We start from the raw sequence: 21,748 nt of genomic DNA, 5'->3' as shown, positions 1-21,748 counted from the left end.
TTTCTCCTATTAAACAGCAGGGTCTTTGTAAGAATTTGCTGGATTAGCCCAGCAGTGACTATGGCAGCATAGGGCTCAGGGCTCAGAAGAGGAACTCCTTGAAGGTTTGCCTTGGTATTCTTCTACCCCCCTGGTAGGCCTCTCTGGGCAGTGCTAAGAAACTATGCTACATTCCTTCTTCCTTCCTGCCCGCCCCCCCCCCCCCCCCGCAGTGTATACTCCCAGGCGGATAAAGACAAAGGGGCTGGCAAACCAGTTCACACTAAAGTGTGATTGACTAACAACAGGCAGTTCTAGTGGCTGAATTGTAGGCATCTGGAAAGAGCAGAGGGGAAGATGTTTTATGAGCGGTGGAGGCTGTGAGATTGAGTGACAGCTGGCACTTGCTAATGTGAGAGGAGTCAGTGGAGGAGCTGGAGCCCCATCGAAGAGCCTTTGCTACTAGACTACAGAACCCTGGGGGTCTGGGGAACAGTGGGTGAGCCCTGTGCCTGGGCAGAAGCCCCGCCCCCCTGAGACCTCTGGCCCTTACTTCCTCAGGCTACCATGTGCGATTCCTCTGCACCGCTACCTCAGATACAGTGTGTTCCCCTTGCGAGGAGAGCACGTACACCCAGATCTGGAACTGGGTCCCTGAGTGCTTGAGCTGTGGCTCCCGCTGCAGCCCTGGTGAGTAGCCCCGGGGGGACGGGTGGTCCCAGGCACCCTGCCCTGGGCACCGTGCATTCCAGCCCCTTGTTGAAGGCTGGCTGGGATCCCCCCAGACCCGGTATTTCCATGCCCCCAGGCATGCGGTTGCATGGGTACCGTTCTTTACAGTTTATCAGTGGTGTTTTCATCTACTCTCGCCGACTCCTCTTAAATAGCCCCCTGGGGCTGGCAGGCCAGGAGCAGCGGTGGGAAAACTGTGCCCATTTTCGAGTTGAGGAAGTTGTGTCTTACCCATGCTGCGGAGCTGGACCCAGACTTCAGGCCTTGGGACTCTGTGGCCAATGTTCTTTTCGCATCTTGCTGCGGGGGGAGGCCCACTGGCCTGCTGGAGATCAGAGCTCTCTGTGGGTGGCGGGCCGGCTGAGAGGGCAGGGTGGTCCAGCGGTGGGCAGGCTGGGGAGGCAGGAATGACCCTGGGCTGCCTCCACACCCCCAGGCCAGGTGGAGACCCAGGCCTGCACCCGGGAACAGGACCGCGTGTGCAGCTGCAGGCCCGGCTGGTACTGCATGCTTCCGAGTCAGCAGGGCTGCCGGCTGTGCATGGAACAGCGCAAGTGCTACCCCGGCTTCGGTGTCGTCACGCCAGGTAGGGGCCTGGGCAGCGGGCCTGGGGGACCCCCTTGGGTCTCTCCTTCACAGGCATCGGCTCGTCAGCTCAGCCTGGGAACGTCGTCACTGGCGGCCGGCCCACCTGTCCCCTGTTCATCCTTTCCTGCAGCGCTCCCTAGGTTAGGCACGCACTGTGGGCTGGGCCCTGGGGGTCCGAGATGCATCAGATTCGTCCCTAAACCACTGGGAAACAAGGTGGTGCCACAGGAAGATGAACCCGTGTGTAACCCTGGAGACCAGGAAGTCACTAGAATTGCTTAAAGAACGAATTCCCCAGCTGTGTGTGTGTTTTCAGAGTTAGAGGTGTAGACAGAGGTCCGTGAGCACCTCAGCCCTCCCCTCGGTCTCCAGTGCGAAGGCCCACCTGGTCCACGGAGCATCTGAGTTGGTGACAGCTTGCAATTTTTTTTCTTTTGAAGGAACCGCAACGTCAAATGTGATGTGTGCTCCCTGTGCCCCAGGGACATTCTCTGACACAACGTCATCCACGGATCCTTGCAGGCCCCACCGGACGTGAGTGGCTAAGTCCTTCCGTTCCGGGGGAGCGGGGAGGGACTATCCCTGGCGGATGGAGGGACGCGCTGTATAAGCACAGAGTGGCTGTGCCCTGGTGCCTGGCATCCCTCACTCACTCCCTTGGGTTGAGGCATTGCCCGAGCTCTGTTCAGTGCCAGGGCGGGTGAATCTAACGGTGGGGGGGGTTCCAGGACAGATAGCGCGGTAAACAGTAGCCTTGCCCCGGAAGTCAAGACTGAGTGGGGAGCATGAGGAGAGGGGTATCGGGGAGCACAGGAAGGGGCAGCCGTAAAAGAGGACAGGCACGTACTCACGCCCCCACCCCGGCTGCAGGGGCCCTTGCTCGCTGCCCTGCCTCCCACGGGTGAGCCCAGCCATCCCGTCCTCTGCTGCCCGCTGACCAAGTCCTCTCCTCCCCCAGCTGTGAGTCGACGGCCATCCCTGGCAACGCAAGCCGGGATGCGGTCTGCACATCTGATCTCCCCGCCAAGACAAGGGAGCCAGGCTTAGCCCTCGTGCCCCGGCCAGGGCCCACGAGGTCCCCACACACGGAGCCAACTCCAGGGTCCAGCGCGGCTCCAAGCCCCTCCATCCTGTCCCCGGTGGTCCCAAGTCCCCCGACGGAAGGGATCACCACGGGGAATATCTCTCTTCCAATTGGTAAGTCATGAGAGGGCCCCTTCCCTCCTCCTCCCTCCTACCTCAGAGATGTACTGAGAGCCTGCTGCGGGCTGGATGTATTCTGCCCTGGGACACGTGGCGGCGAGACTTGTCATCCCCAAGACCCGGTACTGTTACTGAGCGCCCCTGGGTTGGGAGAGGTGGGCTTAGCATTTTACCCGAAAGTGGAGATGGTCTCCTGGTTGTTCATTTCCTGATGAACCCATTGGGCTGTGAAGGCAGCGTAGGCTGGGTCACACTTCCTCATGGGCTTCCCACCTGGGGTCAGGATGACATCAGGCCAGAAGTCTCAAACTGGCGTGGTCTGCAGACGTGCTTTGTTCAGCATGGTTTTTGCTCTGTTTGTTTTGTAATTGATCTGAGGCCTCAGGACCGGGTTTGCCCCTCCCCGGTGACAACCAGGCACCTGGCGCATTGGAGTGTGCTCTCTGCAGCTGTTTTCTGAGCGTCTCTTTTCCTTCTAGGGCTGATCGTGGGTATGACAGCCTTGGGACTGCTACTAATAGTGGTTGTGAACTGTTTCATCATGACTCAGAAGAAAAGTAAGATTCCATTCCCTTTTCCCTTTATCCCTCTGGTCAGGGAGCTTTGCTGGGGCGCCTCCCGGGAGGCAGGCGGAGCTGGGCACTGTAGACCCTGCAGGAGCGTAGAGCTTGGGGCCGAGGGCGCTTCCACTTACTTATCTGCTGAAGGGCAAGACTCCGTCGGGGCTGTCCAGGGGGGTGGGAGTCCAGGATTCTTATTGGGGAATCCTGGGGGAGTCGGGCCTTCTGGAGCGGGTGGCATTTGAGCTAGGGAAGAGTTGGAGGGAGGGATGTGTGCGGGGAAAGGAAGGGCATGCTAAGCAGAGGGCGTGGCATGCGTAAAGGGGGGGTGGTTGGAAAATGGTAGGGGGTGGGGGAGGGGAGTGGAACAATATTGATCCAGCTGGAGAGCTGGGTGTGAGGACTTTCTACGCCCGGTCTGGTAGATAATTGTTGTCCCGACGGCTGGGTCTACTCCTGCTGCTTCTGCCTGGGCCCCATGTTACCCGCCCAGTTAGATCAGCTGTGGCCGGAGGAAGTCACTGTCCCTGACTTGTCCCCTCTCCCCTCTTTGCAGAGAAGCCCTTCTGCCTGCAGGGAGAAGCCATGGTGGTGAGTGCCCCTCTGTCTCCCCCTCCTCCTCCCCGGGGTCCAGTGGCAGGCGCTGTGCAGAGCCCTGGGAGCCTGAGGAAGGGCCAGCCAGGGTCTGTCCTTGGAGCTTAGGCTGCCCTCCGTGGGCTAATAAAGAGACTGAGTGTGAAACGCCCCATCAAGGAACAGGGGGGCTCGTGGTATCGGTGGCAAGCATGTGGTCGTGGACCTGTGGTGTGACCTTAGGGAGTCATGAAGTGGCTTGTGGCTCTGTTTCCTCACCATTAAATGGTGACCGTCCTGCTCCGGGGCTGTGCCATTCACTCAGCGGGCAACAGTTCTCCGCATCTCTGTGGTGCTTACGAAGCACTTCCTCAAAGAGCAGTGGTTTTCAAACTGAGCACCAGGGTACCCCTGGCGTTCCACAGAAGGCCCTGGGGATTGTCCCTGGGGTTGAGTTGGAGCCTAGGGGGCCAGGCCCTGAGTCCCTCAAATTCATCCGAAGCAGTTCGCCGCAGCTCCTTTTTGTAAAGTAGGGTCTGTGAAGGACTTTTGCTAGGAACACAGTGCTGACATAGTATTTTATCCATACTACATCAGGAAGGCATTTGGCTACAAGTAACCAAAACCTTAAGGTTTACTTAAAACAAAAGGGCTTTACCTTTCTCACATACAAAGAGAGCGAGGCCTGATGGCTGCTAGAAGAGTTCTGTTGCATCCTTTGGAGAGGTGTTGCATCCCTGGGCTCTGCCGTCTTTGGTGCGTTGGTTTTGTTCCCTTGCTTGCGGCTTCGGGTCATGAGAGGGTAGTCATCACTTCCTGTGTCCTTGGGTTTGAGGTGGGAAGAACGGCCAGGGAAGCCATGGTGCCTTCTATCAGGAAATCAGATGCTCTCCCAAAAGCCCTGGGCAGACTTCTCCTTTTGTCTCATTGGCCTGAATGGTATCATGTGACCACCCCTAGCTGCAAGGGAGGCCAGGAAAGGAAGTACTTTGCTTTCCAAGCCTCCGTGGTGGAAGAAGACAAGGGAGAGGGATTAGAAATGGGTGCGGGGTGAGCCAGTACATGGTGGCAGCTACACTCCTGTATCTGGTAGGCAGGGCAAGGTTTTTACCCACTTTTACAGGTGAGGAAACAGGGGCTCCCTCCATATCCTCCCGTTCTGCGAGGGCAGGGTTTCTCAGCGTCAGCGCCATTGATACTTGGGGCCCGATCATCCTGTCACTGGGGGCTGTCCTGTGCCTCACAGGCTGTTCAGCAGTATCACTGGCCTCTCCCCACTAGATGCCACTAGCACTGCCTCCAGCGGGTGACAACCAAAAATGTCCCGAGACATTGCCAGCTGAGAACCACAGTGCTAGGAAACAGCTCAGCCCTGGGTGGCTCAGTGAGGTTTACACAGGGCTTTGGACCTGGTGGGGACCAGGGACTGATTTCACGTCCTGATTTTGCTGACAAGCAAAGAGGGACAGCGAGAGTGAGCGACTTGCCTCAGGTCACACAACACCATGTCTCTGGACCTGCTCTGCAGTATTTCAGCAGATGTGAACACTGGTTTGGGACTTCAGACTGTTTTTTATTCCCCGGGGTGCGAATGCCACTCCTTCCTTTTTCTGGCTTCTGCTGCCCTCCAGGCTCCCCCTTCCGCCCCGCCCTGCCCCCAACCAGCTGTTCCCCAATACTCGGGGCAGTAAAGATGTCTCAGTTGTGGCCCAGCAGCCTCTACATCCTCTTTCCCTTCACTGAGTGTGAGCAACTCAACTACTCTTTTTCATCCTCGCCCCAGGACTTGCCCATTGATTTCACATGCTCATTGATTTTAGAGAGGAGGGAAGAAATGGGGAGAGAAATACTGATTGGTTGCCTTTCACACGTATCTTGTCTGGGGACTGAACCTGCAACCCAGGCACGTGCCCTGACCGGGAATCAAACTGGCAACCTTTTGGTTTACGGGACCGCGCTCCCACCGAGCCCCCGCCCCGCCGGGCGGGCCCCACTGGCTGAGCCCCGGGCCAGGGTCTGTGGCACTGACTGCATCCCCACACAGCCCTGTGAGGTACACAGTACGATAACTCCCATTTTACAGAGGAGGAAACAGACTCAGGGAGGCTCTGTTACCTGTCGGAGGTCAGGCCACTCAGTAAGTGACAGAGCCCAGGTTTGAACCTCAGTTGGAATCTGCAGGTTTGGGCAGGCTGGACACTCAAGGCTGCTCCACGCACCTTCAGCCCCCAGCAGGGCCCGCCCTCAGAAGCTGGTCACTGTCCCCGATGCCCGTCAGCCCCCAGGCTCCCACCCCCGGGCTTAGCCCGCGTCCTGCTCCGCTCCTCCTCTGGCTGGCGGCGGGCCCTGCTGTGGGGCTCCCCAGGCCGCTGGGGTGGAGGGTGCGGTGACTCAGCCCTGCCCGGTCCCTCCCACTGCAGAAGTAACTGCAAGGCATGCTGGGACAGTGGCTTCCTTCTTTTTAAGGAAAGATCAGCATATTCACGTGTGAGCTCACTCACAGTTGGCCCCCCCCCACACTCATGCACGTGCTCACGTTTAACAATGAGAGGGAGCATTTATGAGGCTCTGAACGTGTACCAGGTGCAGTTCTGAGCATTGTTTATTCTCACAGCCATGCTATGACACCGACGGTAAGATTATTGCTCCAGTTTCATGGCCCAGCAAACTTGGTTTCAGAGAAGTTAAGTTACTTTCCCAAGGTCACACAGCCAAGATGAGTGGCCTGGGGCACAAACCTAGGAGAGCCTCTCTTCACCACCCTGAGCACACATGTTAATGGCACCTCTTGCAGAACGTGCACACACGCACCCCCATAGACACGTGTATGTGCACTTCACATACCCTCACCCCTGTACATACAGGTGTGTGAGCCTCAGGGACACACACTTGCACAGGCAGGCAGACACGGACCCTGTGTCCGGAGGACCTGGCTGGTGGGTCTGCCAGGGTCTCTGCGTCTGTGTGTGGCAGGGCTGGACCCTGAGGGGCTGGGAGGTGGGAAGGGGCGGGCTGGCTGGGATCCTGTTTTTCATATGAACCCCCTCAGTACCCTCACTGGGATCCCAGCCCAAGAGACAAGATTCAGGATTTATCTGCCCCACTCAGAGCCTGTCTGAACTTCGCAAGTTCTGAGTTTGCAGGAGGGAGGCGGGCTCTGACCTTTGGAGGTTTTGTTCCACGCGGCCCTGGCTGCCAGCAGAGAAGTATGAAAACCCCCTCTCTAGGGGTTGTGAGGAATGACCTTTGGATGCTTCTCCTTTTCCTTCCCCTTGTCTGACCACGTTCAAAGCAGGGCTGGGAGTGAGGTCCGGTGGCCAAAGTCGGACCACCTGGGCAAGTGCAGCACGAATTGGAAATCTAGAGATGCCCCCTCCCTTCAACGCTGGGGAAGCGGGGTGAGCCAGGGAGGCAGGACACAGTGGCAAGTCAGCGGCTCTGGAACACTGATCTGAGCTGGTCCCGCCCCTCCCATGGACCAGCTCTGTGACGCCGAGCGGGGACACCCCCTCTCTGGGCCTCCGTGGCCTCACAGGGATTGCTTGGGAAGGTTCCTTCCAGCCAGAGGAAGAGGCCTCAGGATGTGGAGGGCTCCTCGAGGCTCAGGTGTTGGGAGACCACAGCCCGGGTGGGTGGGCCTGGGGGGGGGTACGGTGGCGATTGGCCAGTCCAGGGAAGGATCAGGTGCTCCACTTAGAGCACAGCTGGAACTGTAACTCCTTCTGGAGCGTCTGGAGTGGTCAGTTGGGGTCTCAGCCTTCCCCGGGGAGGGGGTCTACCAGGCCTGTGCCCCCTGTCCCATAGCAGCGGCTCACCCTCTGACCCTCGCCTCCGCCTGCCACGCTAAGGTGTGGCTCAGCAGCCCTTCTCTCACCTCTGTTCTCATTTTACCCTCTCCTCCTGGGCAGAGGGTGAGAATGTGGTCCCTTTTATCTCCTTTCCTCCCGGGACCCCACAGTCCCACAGTCCCCCGGGGCCCCAAGGCAGGGGCTTGTGTGCCCAGTCGGTGCATGTGGACAGGCAACAGCCTCGGAGTGGAATTCCTAAGTGCTTCCCAGCATGATGCCTGGAAACGGGCACCTGTCTTGAGCCTTGAGCCTCTAGAGCCAGAGCACCACACACCCAGGAAAGGCATCATGGGTTATAACCCGTCTCTACCATGTCCTCGCTGTGTAGCCTTGGGCAAGTAACTCAACCCCTCTAGGCCTCAGTTTCCATACCTGCAAAGCGAGGGTGACACTTGGCTGTCGGAAGGATCACTATAGATAGTGTCTTGGAAGGACACCAGCGCAGTGCTTAACATTGGATGACATGCAAGCTCGTGTATTATTATTGTTGTTGTTGTTGTTTATGTTCCATAAGAAGAAGGCATTGGGGGGAGTCACAGAGCAGCCTGGGGGATGGACTCTGGGAAGGGCCCTAAATAAAGGTGCTGTCTGCATGGGGTTACTGATGTAACACCAGGGCCAGCAAACTTCTTCTGCAAAGGGCCAGGCAGTAAGTACTGTCGGCTTTTGGATCCTAGGTCTCTGTCACAGCTACTCCAACTGCCATTGTTTTGGGGAAAAAGCAGCCACAGACGATATATAAACAAATGGGAGAGGCTGTCGTCCAGTAAAACTGTATTTATGGACACTAACATTTGCACTTCACATAATTTTACGTTACAAAATACTAGTCTTTACAATTTTTTCAACCATTTCAAAATGTAAAAACTGCCCTGGCTGGTGCTCAGTGGATTGAGTGCTGGCGTGTGAACCAGAGGGTCGCTGGTTTGATTCCCAGTTGCGGGGTTGCGGGCCAGGTCCCCAACAGGGGCGCATGAGAGGCAACCACACATTGATGTTTCCCTCTCTTTCTCCCTTCCCCTCTCTAAAAACAAAACAAAACTAAACAAAAAAACTTTAAAAAAACTCATTTAAAAAAATGTGAAAACCATTCTTAGCTTGCAGCCTGTACAGAAACAGTGGCCGGCCAGAGTGAGCCCACGGCAGCAGTTTGCATACCTTTGACTTAATCAGCTCTTGTGTGGAGCTTCCTATAGAGTGGGAATTGGTTGAGCACTTGCCAAATGCTCAGCCATTTGATCTTCCCAGTAACCCTGGGAAGTGGGGTTTTATTTTCCCTTTGTAGATGAAAAATGGAGGCACAGAGAGGCTGAGGAACCCGCCTGAGGTCACACAGCTAATGAGTGATGGAGCCATGACTTGCACCTCCATGTCTGGCTCCAGGGTCCCTGTTCTAGGCTGCTAGGCTGAGCCACATCACCCTGTGCTGGCGGAGGTGACGTTAGGCGAGTCACTCTTCTTCCCTGGGCCTCTGTTTCCTACTACAAAATGAGGATAAAAATCCTGCCCCCCCCGCCCCCCCTGCAGGAGTATTTGGTGAACAGGGCCACCTGGCACCCTGCCCAAAGATGGCTCACGCTCCAGGAGGGCAGCCAGAGGCTAATCACAGAAACCACAGAGAACCACACGTCCTGACACGTTGTGTGTGGAAAGAATGTGTGCTGTGGGCAGAAGTGTGATGTAAACTGTGAAGTGCTCATGGCGTGGGGTGTGGATGGTAACGAGAAGGCGGAAGGGGGAGGAGCCGGCTGATGGCCTGACCTCTGTGTCTCCTCCCCTCCCCATCCAGCCTCACCTGCCTGCTGAGAAGGCCCAGGATGCCCCGGGCTCCGAACAGCAGCACCTGCTGACCACGGCGCCAAGCTCCAGCAGCAGCTCCCTGGAGAGCTCGGCCAGCGGCGCGGACAGGAGGGCACCCTCCAGCAACCCACCACAGGCACCGGGCAGGGACCAGGCCCATGGGTCTGGGGAGGCCCGGGCCAGCTCCGGCAGCTCAGGTAAGAGGCGGGAGCCCATCTGGCTTCCTCCCCTCTTCATGTTTCTTCCCGGTTTCTGCCTGATCCATCCCCTCCTGGGCCTCCCCTGCAGGACAGGCCTGAGCTCCGAGCAGGGCCTTCGAAGCCCGGCCCGAGAACCTTGGCACGTCCTTCAGCCACACCTCCCTACCACCCTCAGGTGCAGCGCTGAGCCACAAGGTTCTTTCCATCCTCCGAACCCCGCCGGCTACCCCCCGCCCCGGCCTTTGCCCACGTGGGTTCTTTCACCAGGAATACCCTTCCTTCTAGACAATCCCCACTTGTCCTTCGAGTCGGATATCCAGGCAGGGGGTTTCCTTGTGTTATGAATCTAATGTAGATTAGTATTAATATTAATGGCATAGTGTTACATAATTATTATATAATATTGCTTTAGAATTAGGTAATATAGCATTATATTAATATCGATTATATTTTATAGACAAGGAAACTGAGGCCCGGAGAGGTTAAACAGCTTTTTCAAGGGCATGTGGCTAGTAAAGGAAGAGCCAGGCATCACCCTGGGTCCTGGGGCAGAAAGCTGTGTGGACCAGTGGGACCTCCAGGGCTCCACTCGCTGTGGCTCGTTGCCGGGGTCCTTTGGGCCGGAGGCCCCAGGATTGGGTGTGGGGTCTGAAGAATCCCCTGCCCCCTTTACGCATCTGCATTTTTCCCTGGATTTGGAAGGTGTCACCCTGGTGGGCATCTCCAGTGCCCATGCTGGGGGGCGCCTCTGCAGGGGTCCCCCAGAAAGCCTGGAGCATCTTTGGGTGTGTTCGGTAGTGAGAGGTCAAGTCTGCTGGCCTGCCTCTCCCCCGCTCACCCAGAGAATGACAGCGGACTTGGGTCATTTCTAGGTGCCCTCCCGGCTGCTCTGGTGCCGTGAGAATCTGAGCCTCAGTTTCCTCCCCCAGGGACAGGCCATGGCACCGCCTTAGCAGGGCTGCCACACCTTCCTCCCTGTCACCTGACTCGTGGGTGCTGCCTCCCTGGACTGCCCCCAGGAACGAGGCAGCTCACCGTGCTGCCTCATCCCAGCCGGGCCTCTCATGCGGTGCCCTCTTAGTGGCCCCCTCTCCTGCAAACTCCCCGAGGGGGGCTTGGTCCGTGTCTGGAATATAGCAGGCAGCCCTAAATGCTTGTTGAATGAATGAATGAGCTGCAAATATAACCCTTGGTCTTCGTCCAACTTTTGGATTCACCTTTCCAACCTTTAGCGATACCTGGTCCACAGCCGGCCTGGTGTGGCTCCCTCCGTGCCCCACCCCGGGGGCCCCCTGACTGCACCTGCCCACCGCTCCTACCCTCTGCCCCTTCTGTGTTCCTTCCCTTCCTGCCTGTCTGGCCTCTGTGCCCCCCCGCCCCCACCGCCACCTTGCCACCTCTTGCCACCTCTTGCCACCATGGGCTGTGTCCTGTTGCGGTCTCCTTGCCCGCCCCCACAATGTCTCATTCGCGGTGTGCAAAGGCCATAGTGACTTCGGGTGACATTTGGGTGCTGTGGAGGCTCGGGGTGGAAATTTCCTTCTGGCCCATGATTTCAGCCCCCCTCCCGCTGGCCTCTTTGGGGTTGTTCTGAGAGCAGCTCACCAGCTCCGACCTCGTCTGGATCCATTAGAGCTGGGGAGCTGGGCTGGGGAAGGACTGGAAGATCATCAGCCAGTCCTGCTGGTGCTCTGCAGACTCAGCAGGTCCCCGCGGTACCAGCAGCGATTACTCTCTGAGGGGTTTTGGAATGTACAGACCCTTACATCCATCTCCTGGCTTGTCCCTCACTGGCTAGTGAGGAGACGCAGATGCCCGCAGAGGGCGGGTGGGAAGGCCGGGGGCGTGGCAAACCTGCGCCTGAAGCCCTTCCCGCCAGTTGCACTCAGGTGTGCGGGTCCTTCCTGGCCAATCTCCCTCACCTGGCTCCCAGAGGCAGCCGTAAAGCCAGATGTTTAAAGTGTAAATTCCTGAATTGTACACGTTGGCAGCCAATTCACTTAAAAACATGACCACCCACAAGAACAAAACACAGCTGTGAGCTGGTTTTTCTTTATTCAGCACATGTCTGTTATAGGCACTAGGGACCCAGCTGGGAATAGTTCCTGTCCTCTTGGGTTCAGGGCCTGGTCGGGGGACACGAATGAGTGCCCCAAGAAATGGGCTGCACGTGGGAGGAGCCAGGGCCTGCGAAAGCATAGCAGAGGGAGGGAGGGACATAGGAAGGAGTGAGGGATGGGGCAGGAGGTGAATGTCTTTAAGAGGAAAATCAGGGAAGCTTCTTGGAGGAAGGGGCCTCTGAGCCGAGGCCTGAGTGGAAGGAAGGAATGAGTCACGGAAGTAGGGAAGAGCTTCAGGCTGAGGGAGCAGCACCTGCAAAGGCCCCGGGGCTGGGAGGGCTCAAGGAGCTGCAGGGAGAGGAAGGAACCCAGCCAAGACCTCAGGGCAGCAGGCGATGGGGCGGGAGCAGGCAGGCGCCAGGTTCTGCAGGGCTTTGTAGGCTGTGGTGGGGACTGTGGTCTGTTGAACAACCAAGAAAGTGACCCCCCAAGTTGGAAAGGGCCGCTCTGGCTGCTGGTGGAGCATGGAGGGCAGAGGGACGGGGAAGCAGCCAGAAGATGGGGAGGCGCTTCACCCTGGTCCAGGTCGCAGTGGGTGCAGGTTCGCGTGGGCGGTAGGTAGCAGGAGGTAGTGAACTTGAAGTGTCTTTTGAAGGTGGACCAGGCTGGCATGGCTGATGGATCGGCAGTGGGGTGTGAGGGGAAGACGGGTGCGAGACCCCGGGCCTGAGCAGCTGGGGGGGTGCTGGCTCTGCGGGCTGAGACGAGGGGGAGCAGCGTGGGTGGGAGAGGGGGCTGCGGTCAGGGTGAGGTGCGGCACACGTGGCTGGGTCTCCGGCGCCGGCCTTCTGCCTGGCATCACCGAGAGGGTCACCCCATCCCCAGGAGCCACGCAGGCTCTGGAGGGATGGCAGGGAACAGGACTGTCATCGCTGTTTGCGAGGAGGTGGACAGGATCATTATACCCATTTCACCGCTGAGAAAACGGAAGTCCCGTAGGGTAAGTGACTTGGCGAAGTTCATGGGGGCAGAGCAGGGATTTGAACCCAGGATGGTCTGGCTGCAAAGTTCCAGACATTCTGGCCTCAGAGATGAGGACAAACTACTACCCCGCCCCATTCTGGAACCCCAGATTTATGAAATCTTAGAGGCATCTCTACGTGGAGGGAAAAGATTTGCTGCCAGTGAAGACACCATCGGGGTCCATGCCTACTGTCCATAGCGGAGCAGTTGAGAGAAGCCCCTTTCTGAGGCAGCGTGCGGCTTAGTGTGGTCTTCGTCAGCTTCCGCCATGGCATGCGCTGGCCAGGGCCAACAAGTGCAGAAGGGGATGGTGCTGCCCATCAACCTCACCTTCATATACTTGCAAAATAGATCTGGGATTCAGGTGTGGTTTTTGAGCAGGTGAACGTGCAGAGCGTGGTGTCATCGGTTTTGATGAGTATATGGACCTTGTATTAGATGATGCCGATGAGATTCATTCTCAAAGTCAAGGAAACAGCTAGGTCAGATCATGCTCAAAGGAGATAATGTTACTCTGCTCCCAAGTGTCTCCACCTAGAAGTGAGTAAAGAAGTGAGAAATTGTTGAGAAGCAATAAATACAGTTTGTTTTTTAGGTGATCTTTGTTGGGAGTATAGTTTTTAAGTATTTATTCACATTGCTTTGATTACCGCTACGTTCTTACCAGATAACAAATGCCATGAGATTGCTCTCCTTTTAAAAAGGGGGAGCACCCTGGCGGGTGTGGCTCAGTGGATTGAGCGCCAGGGGCACCTTTCGATTCCTGGTCAGGGCAGGGCACCTGCCTGGGTTGTGGGCCAGGTCCCCAGTAAGGGGTGCATGAGAGGCAACCACACATTGATGTTTCTCTCTTTCTCCCTCCCTTTCCCCTCTCCAAAAATAAACAAGTAAAATCTTTTAAAATAAATAAATAAAGGGAGCAATTCATAGTCTTTTGATGTTGACTCTTTGGCGTGAAAATAGTGGGTCAATGACAGTGTCCTTGGCTTGTCATAGTTGGTGTGGCCAGTACTGCGGATGAGGCCAGGCCTGGAAGGTGACTCATCTCGATTGTTTGACCAGTAGTCTGTAATGTACACTTCCTGTCCCTGTTCACTTTTTGATTCTTTGTGGGAAGGATGTTTTTTTCTTGGAACACCTTCACGTGCTTTCTGTAATTGGCTCCTCCCATCTATCGGTTGAGTTGGGCTGCGGATTCTTGTTTACAGATGAGGAAGTAGGCACAGGGACTTTAAGTGACTTGCACAAGGCTAACAGCAGAGCTGGGCTGGAAGCGGGGCCTGTCGGCTCCTGGCGCAGTGCTTCCCCCCGCCCCCACATTTTAACCTGCCTCTTGAGCAGGAGACAGGCCACGAGGATGCCCCTGCTCCAAGACCCCCCCAACTGACCGCCCTCTCCCATCTTCTGCAGAGTCCTCCCCTGGTGGCCACGGGACCCAGGTCAACGTCACCTGTATTGTGAACGTTTGCAGCAGCTCCGACCACGGCTCTCAGTGCTCCTCCCAGGCCAGCTCCACAGCAGGGAACATGGACTCCAGCCCCGCAGGCTCCCCGAAGGACGAGCAGGTCCCCTTCTCCAAGGAGGAATGCCCTTTTCAGTCCCAGGCAGGGGCCCCAGAGACTCTGCGGCAGAGCTCAGAGGAGAAGCCTCTGAACCTCGGCGTGCCCGACGCCGGCATGAAGTCCAGTTAGCCAGGCTGGCGTGGGCCGCGGCACCGCCCAGGTGGGCTGACCTCTGAGCATCCTCGGCCCCCACCCCCAGCACTCTCGCTCCTTCTAGGCCAAATTCCTTTAGTGGCCTCCACAGCCTTGGCCTTTCACCTGCCAGCAGAGGGAAGAGGCGGAGAGAGTTGTAGGCCTCTCCTCGGAAGGCCGGCTGGGCACACTGAGCCGCCCAGGGGGCCTCTGCCTCTCTGGTTTTGTGAACTTGGCTTCTGAAGCCCTCGTTGTTCCCCCTGGGCTCTACCTGGCTCTGGCTCCCTGGGAGGCCCCAGCATCCTGCCTCCCAGAGGGGCCCGAGGGGGCAGGGGAGCGCTGTATGTCCTCCATGGAGAAGGGGCAGCGATTCGGCCCCAATGCCGAGACTGCAGGATGGTGCCAGAGGGGGAAGGGGCTGTCATCAGTCAGATAGTTCTGCGCGGGGTAGGGGGTCCCCTGGGTTAGCTAAGGACCCTTCGGAAGCACCCCCCGCCCTTCCTGCTAGTTCCACCTCTTGTACACAGAAAATCAGACACCCAGAGGGCCCAGGATGGCGGCCTGGATGCCTGACCCGCCTTGGGCAGGACGGCAGACCTCTAACAGGAAGTCTTCCCATTTTAATGTGTGGCAATGAAAAACAAAACAAAACAAAACAAAACAAAACAAAACAGTAAGTGCCATGCAGACAAACAGGCCAACAACACAACAAAGCCAAAATCTCGGAGTTGGCCTTCTCTGCCTTTGACCTTCACCCTGTACCCAGAGCGCCAGCCCCACCCCCCTCCCTCGCTGTCTGGTGTGGGGTCCAAGGCCACACCTTCTATCAGGGAATTTCAGACCTGGAGATGACCGAGGCCTGCAGCCACCTCTCTCTCCTCCTACCTCAGCCTCCACCTTCCTCCCTCGACTCGCGAGGGGTGCCCCTGTTCCCCCCCAGCCTCCTCCCGCTGTTCCTGCCGCAGGGGAGTGGCGGGGCCACTTTGGTACTGTTCCTGTCATGATCCCCAGTGGATGTGAGATGCTGAGAGCCAGTCTGTGTGTGGCTGTGTGCCTGTCGTGTGCTGTGGGTCTGTGTAGCTGATGTTGTCCAGCCGAATGGCCTTCCTGAAGCAGCTGAAGCCAACTTTTGCCAAAGGGTTCTTACTTATTAAAGAGTCAGGCTATTCCCCCCAAACACCTTTGTCCACACCCTGCAGAGGGTGGGCAAGTGTGTGGCCTCACCAGATTCTGGAAAGAAGATTCCTTGAGAAGCCAATTTGGGTTCATGGTACTTGGGTCCCTTGTTGAAAAATTCCACTGGACTTGAACTTTGCAGCCAAACTTTTAGAGGGTCGGGGAGTCCAGCTGTTACCATGGAGACAAGAAAAGCTTCCCACCCTGGAATCAAGATGTGCCTCTGCTGCCTGGACCGGCCAGTGTTGCTGCCCACTTTCGTCCCTGCACAGCCATGGAGCAGGGCTGCCCCCTGGTGGACAGTTCCGGGAGGCCCTCCGACCTCACCATGACTCCAGCAGGGCAGGGAAGCAATGAATTAAATAAAAGGAGACCTTTCTGGATGTAGCCTCAGTTCCCCCCCAGCTTGTGTTGTTCCCAAGACCGTGAGATTTTGCACTGTATACTGAAAAGCATTCCTGCTTCTAAATAAACCTTCTGTTTGTTTTGCACATTGACCTGGCTCTCCCGCCTCTTCCGCTGGTTCCTCCTCATCTCGGCCCTTGTGCCTCTTCTCCACCTGCTGGTCCTGTTTAGCTTTGTGGCTTTAAGTACCATAAATATGTCCCATGAGTTCACAGTGTTTGAAGGGACAAGTGTTTACTGGGCTTTTCGTTAACGTCAGGCACTGCTCTGGGTGCCGGGATGCAGCGGCTACTAAAGCCAAGGGGGTAGGAAGAGACTGAGAAGACACAGCACACGGTGATGAAGAAAATGGAGCCAACATGGAGGACCCTCTGGGTCCGAAGGTCAGGGAAGGGACTGGAGAGGTCAGGGGGAGCAGAGGGGACTGTAGAGCACAGGGAGGAGGCGGGGCCCGGCGGGGCACAGCGAGAGGGCAGGGCGGCAGCAGCTCTGCTAAGGGGAGCAGTGAGGAAGGGGTCTCCCCAAAACGTTGGAACCAGTGGAGAGACGCGGCCATTTGTGTCTTTTGGAACGTCGCCTCCAGGTGCTGGAGGGAGGGTGGGTTGGGAGTAGGGCTGTGGGGACAGGGATGCGAATCATACCCTAGACTCTCATGGCCTCTCCTTACCAGGAGGAGCACGGGCCCCCTTGCTCTGGCTGCAGTGAGGACTGGCGAGGAATGACCAGCGATGTGCACGCAGTGCTAGTTCCTCAGTCCGTCCAGCTCTGTGCCCCGGGAGGCGGCCTCCACCAGACCACAAGCCCAGGCCCTGCCCTTTGCTTCCAGCAGGGTTTGCCCTCAGGGAGGCACCAGCAGGAGACTAGGGGGTGGGAGGAGAGTGAGGCCTAGCTGTACTTCCTCCTCCCTGCCCCCCTTCCGGTGGCTTCTACCTGGAGCCACCCCCTGCCCTGCTCTGCTGCTCCCACTCCCTCTCCTGCCCCAACAATCCCTGGTCTGGTTCTGCCTTCTATACACCGGGGTAAAAGCAGGTGATTCGGTGTGAGGGGGTGGAAAGGAAAACTTCCTGTGTCTCCTCTCAATCTGCTGTTGACACTTCGATCCCCAAGGATGGGATTTCTGGCCCCTCCACACACACACCCCAAGCAATTCAATTCCCACGCTGTCTACCTGGGGACAGTGACAAGTCCCACAGGTTAAAGGCTCAGTCCCACAAGACTGTCTTCACTTCAGATGCCAATCACAAGTCCAGGCTGCACCTGTGCACCTCATCTATAAATAAAAGGTTCCCACATGCCCCCTCCCCAACCTTCTTGGGTTTGATTAATTTGCTAGAGTAGATCCCAGAACTTAGGAAAGCAGTTTACCCACTAGATCACCAGTTTATTGCAAAAGATGCACCCCAGACTCAAGCACAGCCAGATGGAAGAGATGCACAGGGCAAGGTTTCTGTGGGAAGGGGCCAGAGGGTCCACATTCTTTCTGGGTGCGCCCCCTTCCCCGCTCTCCACATGCTCATAACCCAGGAGCTCTCAGAACCCCATCACTTTGGGGTTTTTTGAGGCCTCACTACATGAGCATGATTGAATAAAGGATTGGCCATTGGCCATTGGCCATTGGTCAAACTCTAGCCCCTAACCTTACACTCTAAGCACAGGGTTGGTTTTCTTGGCAACTAGTCTCCATCCTTAGGGGCTTCCAAACTACACTCATTACCATAAACTCAGGTGTGGTTGAAAGGGGTTTGATATGAATAACAGACCCTGGTTTCACCTTTGTGGCCCTGGAGCTATTTCAGAACAGGAGGACACAGAACAAGTATTAGGATAAAGGATGCTCCCAGTGTGCTGTCTTGCTTTAAATTATTGATTTGCGAGAGAGAGAAACATCAATTTGTTTTTCCACTTACTGATACACTCATTGGTTGCTTTTCGTATATGTCCTGATCAGGGATTGAACCTGCAACCTTAGCCAGTTGGGACGATGCTCTCACTAACTTAGCTACCTGGCCAGGGCTCAGTGCTCAGAGAAAGATGACCGCACGTGTATTTTGTATTACAGGCATACCTCAGAGATAGCACGGTTCTGGTTCTAGACCACTGCAGTAAAGCAAGGCGTCGTCTTCTTACTGGTGGAGGATCTTGATTTCAATGCATAAAAAAGTACAACATCCAGAAGCACAATAGAGAGAAGTGCAATAAAGTGAGATGTGCTTGTATAAATCACAAGAGCTCAGGGAGTCTATTTGAAGGAACAGAAGGCGGCCCCTTGTCTGTTGGGATAACCAGTAAAAATGGGCCCGGGGCAGCCCCTCCTGCCTCTTTCTTTTCTTTAACCACCATGAAGCAAACAAGTCCTCTAAGGCAGGGCAGCTGGGGTGGGGAGGGAGCAGCCTCTTGATTTCCCTTTACCTAGTTTTTACTCACTCATCATCATTAGGGAGCGCAGCAGTGGATGGACTAGCACAGTCGGGGGCCCTGCACCCCACCTGCCCAGGGGTGAGTCCTGGCTCTTCCACTTCCTGTCTGTGTGACCTCCAGCAAGTTCATGAACTTCTCTGTGCCTCATTCTCCTTATCTGTAAGATGAGGTCAAAATTGTACCTCCCTCGGAGTAAGGGACTACATGAGTTACTGTCTGTAAAATGCTTGGAACCTGTGCCTGGCACATAGTAAGTGCTCAGTAAATAGTATCTGCTATTTTTTGTGCATGCGGATGCTGCGGGTGCAACAGGGGCCAGGACAGACCGGGACCCTGCTGGGGCTGACACGCTAGGAGGGGCTATGTAAAGATATACCTGTAGCCCTGGCTGGTGTGACTCAGGGGATTGAGCACTGGCCTGCGAATTGAAAGGTCGCTGGTTCGATTCCCAGTCTGGGCATGTGCGGTCCCCAGTTGGGGGCATGCAAGAGGCAATGAAAGGATGTTTTTCTCTCGCATGTTTGTCAGTTTTTCTTCCTTCTTTTTCTCCCTCCTTTCCCCTCTCTCTAAACTTAAATAAATAAAATCTAAACAAAGAAGAAAAGAAATACCTGTAGGCTATGCCAGGAGGTGGTAAGTGCTAAGAAGAGAAATAAGGCAACATAAAGGGACAGAGAAGGGTGAGGGTGCTGCTAGTTGGCAAGGTGGGATGATGAAGGCTTTTCTGAGAAACTGAGCTTTGAGCAGGCTTGGGGACACAAGCCTGGGGAAGGTGGCTTCAGAAGCCACAGAAAGGATGGAGGGTTTTATTTTCGGTGTGATGGGCGGGGTCCGAGCCGGGGGGTGTGAGAAGTTCTGCAGCTTTGCCAGTGGAAGAGCTGGGTAACTGAACTTCGGTTATTTTATCTGCATAACTGCCCCAGGAGATAGGCGAGGCACTGATTATCCCTGCTCCGCAGAGGATGGCTCTGAAGGGCTGCGTTCGATTCTTACCGCAGGAGTCAAGGAGGATGAGCAGTTTGTGTGCTGTGGGAGGCTCTTGATAACCAGCTCTGGAGAATTTCACAAGCAAATCAAAAGGGAAGGGAAGGCCCTCTCCCTCGGGACTTCTTGACCTGCCAGGAGCTCCATATTCAGAAGCATCCCGAAAGCTGGAAGCTGGGGCTGAGAGGCTGCTTGGGGCAAACCTGCAGTGCAAACCGGGAGTGGCAGCTGTCTCTCTCTGGAGCTCAGAATCTCCTCGGCGAGGGGAGTGGCTGGCTTCTGAGCTGTGGTCGGTCCTTTGTCCCCGCCCCGCCCCCGGCAGGGTGACAGTACCCCCTCTGCCCATGCTGTCTTCATTTCCACAAGAGACTCTGGACATAGAAAAATAATTTTTTATGTTGATTACCTGTTAAAATAACATGTTGCAGATATTTGGTTAAATAAAACATTTATTTATCATTAATTCCACCTGTTTCTTGTCCCTCTTTTTAAATGTGGCTGCTTAGACTTATGTATGTGGTTTGTATTACATTTTTATTGGACAGCACTGCTCTTGAGAGTTAAATGCCTTCAAGGTCTGATTAATTAATTCATAATTAAAATGACAACTCCCCTTCCCCTGAGAGCCCTATTTCCCCCATAGGGCTCTTACATCATCACCTGAAATATTGTATAATTTACATATCTGTTATAGTTATTGCTTACCGTCCGTTCCTCTTGATAGAACATAAGCTCCTGTAGGACAGAGCTTTGTCTATTTTGCTCAGTGATGTAGCCCCAAGTGGTCAGAACAGTGCCAGGCATGTAGTAGGTGCTCAGTAAATGGTGAATGAACGAATGAATGTAAGCATAGGAGGTGTAGGGGTTCCACAGCCTCCAAATCTTTTAATTTTTCTGGAGAAGCTCCAAATACAGGTTTTCACAGGTAAACTCCAGCTCTGAAAGTGTCATAAGAAATTTAAATGACTTTAAAGCATTGTGTGGGCCAAAAGAAACATTTCTGCAGCAGCCTTGGTGGCCTGTCTGAAGTCCCTGTGGTCTAGATGATTCTGGAGGCTGATATGCACCAGACTAGGTGGTGAGGGATCTGATAGGCCGTAGGGAGTGGGGTACTGAGCAGGGGCCCTCAAAACTCTCTGTCTCAGAAAACTTGCCCTCTGGTGTCAACATGCATCTCAGGGTCTAGCGTAGGTGGTAATTAAGAAGTGACCCCCACCTCCTGCAGCCTCTCTCACCCGTTGTGTCAGCAGCTTGCAGCCTCGGGGACCACAACCTGGAAGGGGACAAAGGGAGGACCCTCCCTGTGGCCATCACAACCCCGTCCCCTCAGCCAGACCAGCTTTGGACCTGTCTCCTGCTTCGCCCACAATGGCTGTAACTTCTGCTCTCACAGCCAAAGGCAGGCCGCCCAGGGCAGGAAGGGCTGAGGCTGCATGGGAGAAGGCTCTGGGCTTGCAGCAGAGACCTGGGTTGCCCCGTGGTCTCTCTGTATGACCTTGAGTAAGTCTCTGCTCCTTTCCTGTCCTCAGTTTCCCCTTGTGTACAATGAGGCCTTTGCAGTAGCTCTGCATTCACAAGTCCATCACCTGGGGATCTGGGGCCTCCTGTAGACTCGCTGAATTAGCCTGGGGGCCAGGTTTCCTCATGGAGATCTCTCCTGGCCAAACATCTAAAACAAGACACCCCTCCTTCCTCCCTTGTTTCCCGCGTTGTTTTCCTCCTTAGGACCTAGAACCATCTGGTTCACTAGATATTTTACATTGACTTTGCTTATTGCCTGTCTTTCCTTTCCTGCTGCCACCTGAGCCCTATGAGGGCAGAGATTTTTAAAATACCAGCGTTACTGAGGAGTAATTCACAGAAAATTTACCAATGTTAAGTGCACCCTTCAATGAATGTTGACAACTGTAGACAACCTTGTGACAACAAAAACCCAGATCTAGGCCTGTTCATCACCCGAAAAAGTTCCTCCATGCCCTCCCTAGGCAATCAACCCCCTCTCCCCCCCACCCTTGGCCACCACCACTCAGCCGTTCCAGTTTGGTCTCTTCTAGAATGTCATAAAAATAGAGTCACGACAGTATGTGGTCTTTTGTGGTCTGGCTCCCCCGCCCCCGGCCCCCGCCCACAAAGCTAATGCTTTTGAGGTTCCTCCAAGCTGGTACCTGTCTTAGTAGTTTGTTCCTTTTCATTGCCGACTTGTATTCCGCTGTGTAGGTAAATTGCAATCTGTCTATCTCTTCTCCTGTTGATGGACATTTTGATTGTTCCCAGTTTTGGGCTACTATGAATAAAGCTGCTATGAGCATTCGTGTATAAGTCTGTGTATGCATGGGCCCTCATTTGTGTTGGGTCAATACCTGGGGGTGCGATGGCTGTATGGTAGATGTATGTTCAGATTGATAAGAAACCGCGGGCACAGGCGCTTTAAGTAATACCGGTTGAATGAATGGTGACTCAGCACCTGCATTTTTAACACACTCCTCCGGGTACAGCCCGGCGTTT

The 21,748-nt window shown here is 55.4% G+C and overlaps 1 protein-coding gene and 1 pseudogene across 1 annotated transcript in view; both read left to right on the top strand.

Annotated features, from left to right (window-relative positions):
- Positions 1-15,920, top strand: part of TNFRSF1B (TNF receptor superfamily member 1B) — a 34,781-nt gene extending 18,861 nt beyond the window's left edge. The window contains exons 3-10 of the mRNA XM_054579730.1: positions 541-669; positions 1,148-1,297; positions 1,740-1,833; positions 2,258-2,496; positions 2,982-3,059; positions 3,619-3,653; positions 9,273-9,480; positions 13,977-15,920. Coding sequence (XP_054435705.1) covers positions 541-669; positions 1,148-1,297; positions 1,740-1,833; positions 2,258-2,496; positions 2,982-3,059; positions 3,619-3,653; positions 9,273-9,480; positions 13,977-14,257 — 1,214 coding nt within the window. The 3' untranslated portion in view covers positions 14,258-15,920. The remainder of the gene's footprint in view (positions 1-540; positions 670-1,147; positions 1,298-1,739; positions 1,834-2,257; positions 2,497-2,981; positions 3,060-3,618; positions 3,654-9,272; positions 9,481-13,976) is intronic.
- LOC129075647 (small nuclear ribonucleoprotein E-like) lies at positions 12,835-13,104 on the top strand (annotated as a pseudogene).
- Positions 15,921-21,748: the final 5,828 nt, after the last annotated feature.

Source organism: Pteronotus mesoamericanus, unplaced genomic scaffold, assembly GCF_021234165.1.
Source record: "Pteronotus mesoamericanus isolate MK-2021 breed Mesoamerican mustached bat unplaced genomic scaffold, CSHL_Meso_final contig_557, whole genome shotgun sequence".
Taxonomy (NCBI): domain Eukaryota; kingdom Metazoa; phylum Chordata; class Mammalia; order Chiroptera; family Mormoopidae; genus Pteronotus; species Pteronotus mesoamericanus.
The sequence above is the reverse complement of the archived record's forward strand: the minus strand, read 5'-3'. Positions and strand labels throughout refer to the sequence as shown.